The 9,539-nt window shown below is 38.2% G+C and overlaps 1 protein-coding gene across 1 annotated transcript; it reads left to right on the forward strand.

Annotated features, from left to right (window-relative positions):
* Positions 1-3,106: 3,106 nt before the first annotated feature.
* On the forward strand, positions 3,107-4,896 carry LOC140935875 (somatostatin receptor type 1-like). The gene has a single exon (XM_073385452.1). The coding sequence runs from the start codon at positions 3,509-3,511 to the stop codon at positions 4,517-4,519; it is 1,011 nt and encodes a 336-aa protein (XP_073241553.1). The 5' UTR covers positions 3,107-3,508; the 3' UTR covers positions 4,520-4,896.
* Positions 4,897-9,539: the final 4,643 nt, after the last annotated feature.

Genomic DNA, 9,539 nt, shown 5'->3' on the forward strand with positions numbered 1-9,539 from the left:
TGCTCTTTTAATTCGTGTCGACGGATTTTCCGTAACTTGTCCATATCAAAAGTTTAAAAAAACCGTGAAAAGGTCTAATAAGAACGAAGCGAATGAGAATCAAAGGAGCCGCGTGAGTTACGGTTATCTGGTTCATAAGTTGTTAATAAAGCCAATTACGCGTCCTCATTCGCTATGGAACTTGAAGAATTACTTGTCAATGGCAACATTACAGCTTCGTGTCCAGAAAATATGTCCCCCAAACAAAAAATCAAAAGTTACAAACAACAAAAATGAACTTTGCGGAAAAACTGTTTGGCTCACAAATTTGCCAAAATACCCAAACTGCAAAACGCTTCGATCAAGTTTGTCACCCATGCCTCCTTTTTTATTTTCAGTGTTCTTTTTTCTTCTTTTTAATGTTCTGAGCGGTTGTTTTTATGTTTCACTCAGTCTGGTGGCGGTTCCCAATGTTTCAATTTCGCCGGATAAATTTCGTGACACACCTCCTCTAATTTTCCTTTGGAAGCCGGCAGCAATTACCTCTTACTTTTCAAGAAAAAAAATACTGTCTTCAAGATTTTGTCCATGCTACGGAAAAAAACTGGGGATTTCCTTTCACCAAAAATTTATTGGGGAAAAAAGCGTGCTGACATACGAAAATGGTGTTTTTGTTCACCGCTGTCATACTCAAAATGAACTTGGTCTTTTTCAGAGTTAATGGCCTTCGCTAGCAAAGGTAAATACTCCTGATGAATCGTGTCAGACGCCCTAGGTTACAGTCCTTACAATGGTCGCAATTAACATGAACAATTGATACCTAGAAGTGACAGGGTACACACTCAGCCTTTTATTATAAACAACACACCTATCGGAGATTGCTATTTCATCTTGATTTACGTGGTTACAAATCAATCACCAGGACGTCGTATAGTCTATGTCAAAAAAGACACTTTTTTTTGAATAGTTATTAATGACTTTTCATTTCCCACTTGATTTTCGAGAATTGCACTATACCGCGGCGTGTCTTTAAAACTGGTGACAACTTGATTTATTGGTTTACACAGAAATATTGCTGGATTTTACCGAGAAGTAATATCTCCTAGTAATATGTCCGCGAAATAAGTTATCTTTATCTTTCTGATTTATTTGTCAAGTTCTTGTATAGAGTATTTTTCATTTTATTTGTCATTACCAGTCAAGACAAAGCTGACACCTCCTTACCTTCTTTTAAATACAAAACATTTTTTTTCAAAAAGAGAACTGAAGACTTGTTTCAATACTGTCTCAATCCACACTTTACTGTCACTTCTCGATTTGACATATATTATATCTTGGGCAAATAAACTAAAAGAGAAGGCTTTTGTGAACATTGCGGGAAAAAAACAATAATAGTAAATGTTTAGCCTTTTATAAAATCAACCCATTCTTAAGAGACGGGATACTCTAAACCTGAGTCTATTCAGTACCGAAACGGAGGCACTGCAGGACATTCATCATATCTTCAGATCAAGAACAATCACTGGCCTTAATTAAAAGGCTTCACCTCACCCGAAATCTCGGGTGGTCAGGTTTATAAACTTACTAATAACAACAACAACTTTATTGACTTTTTCGACATGAAGATTTCAGTACCAAAACAATAACAAATGAAAAAAGTAAAATAAAAGTTAACTAATGTTAGAGATTACAGTAGAACCTCGATAACTCTAACTCTAAATTTCCTTTCCCTTGATCAAAATTCCACTGAGATTTACCCCGATAACTCTAATTCTCCGCTAACTCGAACTGTTCTACGTTTCCGTTCAGAGTTCTCGAGAGTTCGATTTACCGGAGTTCTACTGTATAATGTTTGCTCCCCTACTGACTCCGCAAGTAATCCCGCTTTTTTGTGATTAAAATAATAGGATCAATCGACAACTGGCAGAGACAGAAAGCTTCTTGAATGTTTTGAGGTTTTCGTCTTTTTTTCTCACTCGCTTTGGTAACATGTCTAACATAGAATAAACATCAAATGACTGGGACTTTGCGACGTGTATATATGTATTCTAAAGACTACTATCAACGTCTTACCTTAGAAAGCTGGTTTACTAACTTAAAACAAACGCCACTGAATCGTAGCCAACAGTTACCAGCGCCGTAAAAACGACTTTTGACGAGATCAAGCAAAACTAACTACGAGAGAACGACTGGAGAACTGCCAATTTGGCAATTTGACTAAGTAGACGGATCGAAACGCACCAATTACTGATTACAAGTCTTCATAGCTTATAATCCTAACCAGAGAATTAACTGACGTGATACAACTCACTTTAACTCTAAAGATATGACTACCGCACAGGTTGTCGAAACGTCAGTCACTGTTAACAACAGCATTCCTGTTAAGGACTACGTTCACCCAGACGATCAAACTCAACCTACTTTTGAAATGACTCCTGGGTTCAAACCTTTCGGCACAGTTTATAGAATGAACCCAAAGCCAAGAAACATTTGCTTTAAAAATTAATTTGAGTTCCTTTTAAACCTTTTAATTAGCAGTCATTTTTGCAGTTTTTAATGCCTAACATGACTGAATTGTCTAAAAGCACACTTCTAAGTTCAGTTAACGAGTGAAAAACGTATTTCTGATTCGCGGGACATCGTTCTTTCAAGTTGTTGTTTTTCAGATCAGAAAAACAGAAAAAAATGTTACTGATGACGTGGTCGGCTCTACCAATCTACTTCTCCACTCTGCCACTCTATTTTTAATAAGGAATAAGGTCGGCATGTTTTTCAATCAATTTTTTAGTTTTCCTTTCAGTTTGAGGTATTCATTAACATTTCTGTTTTATTTCTCATCGAGAAATTTGTAAACATTCGCATTCAATCCCCTGGGTCCTTTGCTTCGAATTAATAGATACATTGTGATATTTCCAATTAACCGCCGTTTAAATGACTTTCCCTTATTGCAAATTTACTCATAACGCGTCCTAGTCATACCCATTCACCACAACGTTTTAAAGTGGGTATTAGTATTGATTTCGAAATTGGTTTTTTATTTGAATTTCTCTGAAGCAGTCTTCGAAATATTAAAAAGAAGGCCAAGTTTATCTTCCTTTCCAAACAAATAAAAAACGAAAGGGCACGAAGTTTAAACGTTTTAAAATATCAAAGTTAATACATCGAGTTCATTTCCGCTCCTAAATGCTTTTTCCAACTGTTTTCTTAAGAAATAATCAGCAAATGAATCCAATTAATCTCCTATGCAGAATGCAAATTGTGGCACATCCCCTGTGAAGCCTTCTCTGTACCAACATAACAAAGATTTCAGCAGCTGCATTTTCCAAAAATGAAGTTTTTTTGCACCTGCACGTTCATTATATTACTTGGTGAGACCTAACGCGATCCAATTATCAAAGCATGTTCAAACATTATCTAATTGAACCTGCTTTTTTTTAAAGCTTATTTCCGCTTCTTTTCTAATCGTGTCAAAGAGTGCAAGAAAACAAATCGTGGGTTAATCCGACCCTTACACCAGCACCGACACACCATGAATGTCTCGCAACGAGAAACGCACCATACAGACCGAACGGACATAATATTGACAGTTCTGTACGGGATCGTTATTTTAAGCGGCATCGTAGGGAACTCGCTGGTGATCGCAGTTGTATGGAGAACAAGATCAATGCACACGGCTACGAATTACCTCCTTGTTAACTTGGCAGCAAGTGATATTTTCGTGTTGTTGTGGTGCCCGAACACGTACAATTACGCTGTGACTTTACCGGATAATAAACTTGGCAATTATTTATGCAGGTTTTTCCTCGGGGATGCCGTGGATACTCTCTGTCTTGGAGTTACATTGTTTACGCTCACTGTTCTCGCGGCTGAACGCTATCAGGCTCTTGTCACGCCGATGAGAACGAAATACACTCTGAACAAACAAAGCGTGAGCTATGCCATCGCAGCCACATGGATACTCTCACTTGCGATTAGCATTCCAGATTTCATTTTCACTCACATCGACACAACAAACGGAAAATGCGTCTCGCCATTTAGCCCAGAAGCTAACGATGTCAAAGCTACGTACGTTGCTTTAGCAATTAGTTTATACATCCTTTTACCGCTTGTAGTGATAACTTTCTGTTACGTTCAAATTTTACGAGGTATGTTCATCACGCACACAATCTGTGCAGGCCCTACGAATAGAAACTCCGAAAAAAGGAAACTCGCCGTTCTATTAATAGCAGTAACTGTGGTATTTTATCTGCTTTTCCTACCATTTGCAATATTTATGTTGCATGTAGCTTTTTCAAAACAGTCTGGAGGACACAATTCAAGCGATGCAGAAGTAATAGTGCTTAAAATCTTGACTTTTCTCATAGTGACAAATAGTTCTCTAAATCCAATACTTTATGCCTTTCAAAGTGGAAATTATCGGAGGGGTTTTAGAACTTTATTTTCTCGAGGTAATGCCGTCGCACCTCTAGAGAACAGTGCTACTTCAGCGGCCTATATAGACCTTCAACGAATTCAACGCATCACTGTTGTAAATAGCTAACGCTTGATTTTCTCTCCTTTTTTTTCTTTGAAATTAAAAATAATATCATTTAGGACAATGAAATTTTGTGAGGGGTCGTGACGCCTTACCAAAGAAACCTTTCGAGTAAGTTTTCTTTTGCCATTTTTCCTTTTGTTCACCAGCAAGTGTTTGAAACCTGAAAAAATATGTATGAAATGCAAGTGGTAGTATTATCCAAAAAACAACCCACAATCTACAAGGTCCTCACAAGATGAACACAACAGAAAAGATTGGGGTCACATTGTGACAGTTTTACAGTCAGAAAGTGTGTTTCCAAACCATGGCTAAATTGAAAGAAAGCTGATGTATGCAACTGTACTTGTTTTCAGTCCAAAAAAAGGAAACCCAAAACGACAAAACAGCCACGATTAATTCTCTCGTAGGCTGATCATGAATGATTAATTACCTGTTTGTAGAATTAGACCGAATCGCTTTTATATGAGTTCGACCTTCGCGATGGTAATAAAGAACTCCTGGTGGCAGATTTTAGTTTTGTTGTTACGTACAAGAGGTAGTTAAAACACAGTTTTATTTTGTTGCTCAACGAATGAGATGGATTAGGATGAAGAAGGATGTTCGTGCCTAAGTCAGATTTTGACGATCCTTTTCATTGACCGCGGATGCTTGGTTTGAAATAGCAATGAAATTTGCAATGTTTTTTCTGCCAATTTTGTCTCTAAAATTACAATGTGTTACAGTGTAATCTTTCCGTCTTCAATTGCGGCGGCGAAAATCCGGTATTTTAGTGAGATGAGCCTTCGGCACAGTTAAAAAAACATAAAAAAAACCATGTGTTTTTGATAATCCTAAATGGTGCCACATCGTTAAATCTCCAGTGAACGCAGAATTCTGCGTTAAATTTGCGCTTTAAAAAAATCGATGCAACGTCTTAAAATACTTGCAGGGAAGATTTTCTCACGCTTAGCGTTACTGGGAAGCTACTGAAAATACCACTAGGGTAAACCATTTCACAGTCTTGTAACAAGAAGAAGCCCTTTGAGAGCAGTGCAACATATGTTGTAGCTAGGGAACAAGTTCTTGTTGAGGCGGTAGTCAGAGTTTTTAAAAATTCTCATTAAATTTCTTATCAAAGCGGGTGTGCTAACTAAGATTAACTTATTATACCGCAACCTGCTACGCATTTGTAATGATTTCGACGACAACACGCAATCGTCAATGACTACCAAGCTCTCACTTCAACAGTAACAGAGGTCAAGCGATTTGTAATTAAGCTGCAAAAGTGATAAAACCTTGGCCAGTGTTCGACTCAGGGAGAAAGTACATATTCCTTATCTAAAATCTTTTGCGTGCATATGATTTGGTAAGCACACAAGATCGGAAGCGAACATCCAAAAACTAGATTATCTTGACAAATGACGTTTGTTAAGCTGTTGTTTTACGCCCTAAATATCGCAAACTTTGCAAGTATCGGTTTTTAGGGACGGGCCATTAGAAAATTAGTGGGGCATGGTGGGAGGCGAAGTACAAAACAAATTAAAATCTTTTCGTGCCAGGGAAAATTGGGTTGAAGCCCGTTAAAAAATTCCTGCATTGGCCTAAAAAAATAATTCACCAATGCAAGGGAAAAATCAACGGAAAAAATTCATTCACTCCTTATACCTTTTGTAATGGTTTCAGGTCCCTCACACGAAACTGATCTTTTTCCTCGTTTAAAACCATACGGGCATCCTTAAAAATTGTACGACAAGACTTCATATTTTTCTTTTTCATCACAAGAAATTTACGAGTGAGAAAGAAATTTTTTTGTTGATCGCAGCAAGGTCCAAGGAATTCAACCTCAGTAAGGAGTGTATAATTAAAAAAGAAAATGGCAAGATATGCCATTCATTTAGAAGTTCACTTTACGATTACGTCCGTAAACAGGGACTTTGCAAAACTTTGCCGGGCGCGCTGTGTGTGGTAAAATAAACCGATTAAACACTGCGTAGAGTATATTATCTTCTTGTTCGTGACACGGAGAAATTAGTTAGTTAAAACTATGTACCAAGAAAATGCAGAAAAGGCCTTTGAAACACGGCTGAAAAGGCGGACTGCAAGTGAACCACAAAAGAGCACCCAAAGGACGCTTAGATCTCCGCCTCCATCACATTCAAAGACATCGCGATCATTGGATGCCGGACAAAAGGATCAGTTAAAAAAATGAAATCCGGGTATTAAATTCTGAAAGAAGAATAGTAAGGGCAAAACACTGGACTCAGTTAATATGGACCCCGTGGGGACATGACATAGTATCCTTGTTGTTCCGGTGTCCGTTTAAAGTAGGCTTTTAGAAAAAAAACGTCACGGACTCATGATTAATTGACATTACGACTCGCGTACGGGTCAAACACAGGAAGAAACCTGAAGAAAGACGTACTTCAAACATGTTACGCTATTTTGCCACTGTTTTGTAGTAATAAAATGGTATTAACTCATAGAAATCCGTCATCAATTTCACTGTCTACAATAGGGCCGTTAAAACGAGGAAAACTAAGACGTGTCTTACATAGGACGCGGCCTAAATAAGAGTCAAACTGTCCCATATAAACGGAAGATTTCGCTAAGACGCGTTTTATCTCAGAACAGCCCCTAACACCTGTTCTTTGATAGTTTGCGTCTTATTTAGGTCGTGTCAAATGAAAGACGCGTCTTGTTTTTCCTGGTATAAATGGCCCTATAAAGTACATAATTTTGACAGGGAAAATAGATACTACTGATACTGCACTGGCAACCAGTAGTCTCCATGAAGCGGGGTCGACGATATATCAGAGTTTGTGATTCAAGACACAGAAAAGTGTGCGTTTTTCGTATCAACCGGTTTCCGTATAAAGCGGTTAATTTTGGAGAAAATGCCGTATCAGCTTTCCGTCGGGACAAACGAAACTGTCCGTCATATTAAGCAGGTGTCTGAGAGCGGGGTTCACTGTAAATGTTCAAAAGGCCTTTAATATACAAAGAGGAAGACAAAATACCAAGGAAAAAGTCGCTAAAAAGCCACTACGTCCCTAAATTACAAACAAAATTACCAAAAAAAAGACAACTATTCGCGCTGACTTGTTGTTCTTTGATAAAAACTTTTGACAAAAGCATGTATGGAATCAAGAGAGAATGAGCTATTGATGGATGTCTTTTTCGCAAAATCACGTGAAAACAATGACTGAAATCAAGAGATCATCATTGGACAATATTACATTATCTTATTGAAATAAATAAATGGCCTCGATTATTTACGGATACAGTAGTCTGTTCCAGGCTCCAAGTCTCCAAGATACCAGAGGATAGTCGGGACGGCGGATAGAAAAAAAAGCGCGAAAAACCGCGTGAGGAATAGGTATCCGTTTTTGCTCTCCCCTTTTATCGCTGCTCGCGTACTTTTTTCGCTTCTTACTCGCCTTTTTCGCTCGTCTACACTGACCGAGAGCCTGGAACAAGCTACGGATGTGCGATAGAGGTTTTTACGTATCGAGGCACGTATGGGCTAGGTTTTGGAGACCTGTGGTCTTGTTGCCATCAAGACAACCAGTTTTCAAGATCAAGTTTCTTGGATTAAAATGTCATGTTCAAATTCAATCAAAAGAAATTTAGATACACTTGGCGTATAGCCTCCCACGCAGATGTCCCTAGGGCTTCGTCATGTGTTCTGGCCTTTCCTCCTTGGGGAGAATTGCTTGACGAGCCAAAAGAACGTTTGCGTGGGAGGCTAACTTGGTGCTTGGTGTACTACTATAGCCATTCTAGTGTGGGTCTACAGAAGGCATCTCTTATATGGTAAAACCTCCACGTGCAACCACCTCCTGTAGGCAACCACTTCTCAGAGACACTTGTGAAGGCAAAACCACAACAACAAACCAGTGAGGATCAGCTAGATCTTTAGTAGAAATGGATCAGTAAAATCTTGAATAACCAAAGTTTAAAGTTAGAACAGTACACTGATCCTTACGGCAGGAAGAGTGACAGAAAAATGAAGAAAGAAAACAAAAATAATAATAATAATATAATTCACCATTTGATTTTTGTTTTCTTTCTTTACTTTTCCTATCACTCTTCCTGAAGTAAAGATCAGTTTACTGTTCTAATTTTAAATCACCTTTCAAAACACCACAATTTTACTCAGTCAAAGCCTAACAGCTTAACCTCCTAGTAAATGACCACCACTCCTATTAAAAGCGACCACCACCAGTTTTTTGGATCACAGCTTTAGAATTTCCATTATTTTTATCTTCCAGTAAGCGACCAGTCAAAGCATGGTTTGATCTCTATGTTTTTTGTATGTAGCCACACTACTAAGAGAATGCAATGTGCTTTTAATGAAAACACAGAACTACACATATCCTAACTTAGAAATTGCATGTTATGAACTCTTACAAAATGTAGATGTGTCAGACCTCTTCTAGGAAGGGACCCCCTGTGGTTTGATTCTCTTAAGTGACAGCCTCCCGTAAGCGACCACTAAATCTTCACATTTTGGGTGATTACTTATTAGGGGTTTGACTTTAATCTTAAAGTCTAGTTTCTCTCCAAACCTTTCAGGGCCCACCTTGCATCCCGAAGTCCTGCATGCATAATGACCCGCACGTAACACTAGTCCTTAGAACTTTGATTTAATTTTGCAGTCTTTTTTACACCACGATTAACTACATCATGGGCTTCACTGGGTGACATTTGATTAATATCCTGCTCAGTGTAACCTAAAGCGGAAAGTGATCTTTTCATCTGTCTGGTGATCTGCAAAAAGAGACCAAAAAAAATTTTAAAACATTTATAATGCTTGGCACCGCCATTCTCTAGGGCACCTATAGTCAACCTCATCTGTTGTTGATGAGTTTAACAGCATTTTCAAACTGTCGTTAAATCTTTCCCTTACGCATTTAAGGGCTCAAAGTGCCTGTTACGAGAAAAAAAAGGAGATTTGTGCCCTGTAATGCTTAAGGAAATATTTCAGACAGTTTGAAAATTTCGAAATTTACAAGGATTTGTATGGAAAACCATTCAAGCGTGA

This window comes from Porites lutea, chromosome 4, assembly GCF_958299795.1.
Source record: "Porites lutea chromosome 4, jaPorLute2.1, whole genome shotgun sequence".
Classification (NCBI taxonomy): Eukaryota; Metazoa; Cnidaria; class Anthozoa; order Scleractinia; family Poritidae; genus Porites; species Porites lutea.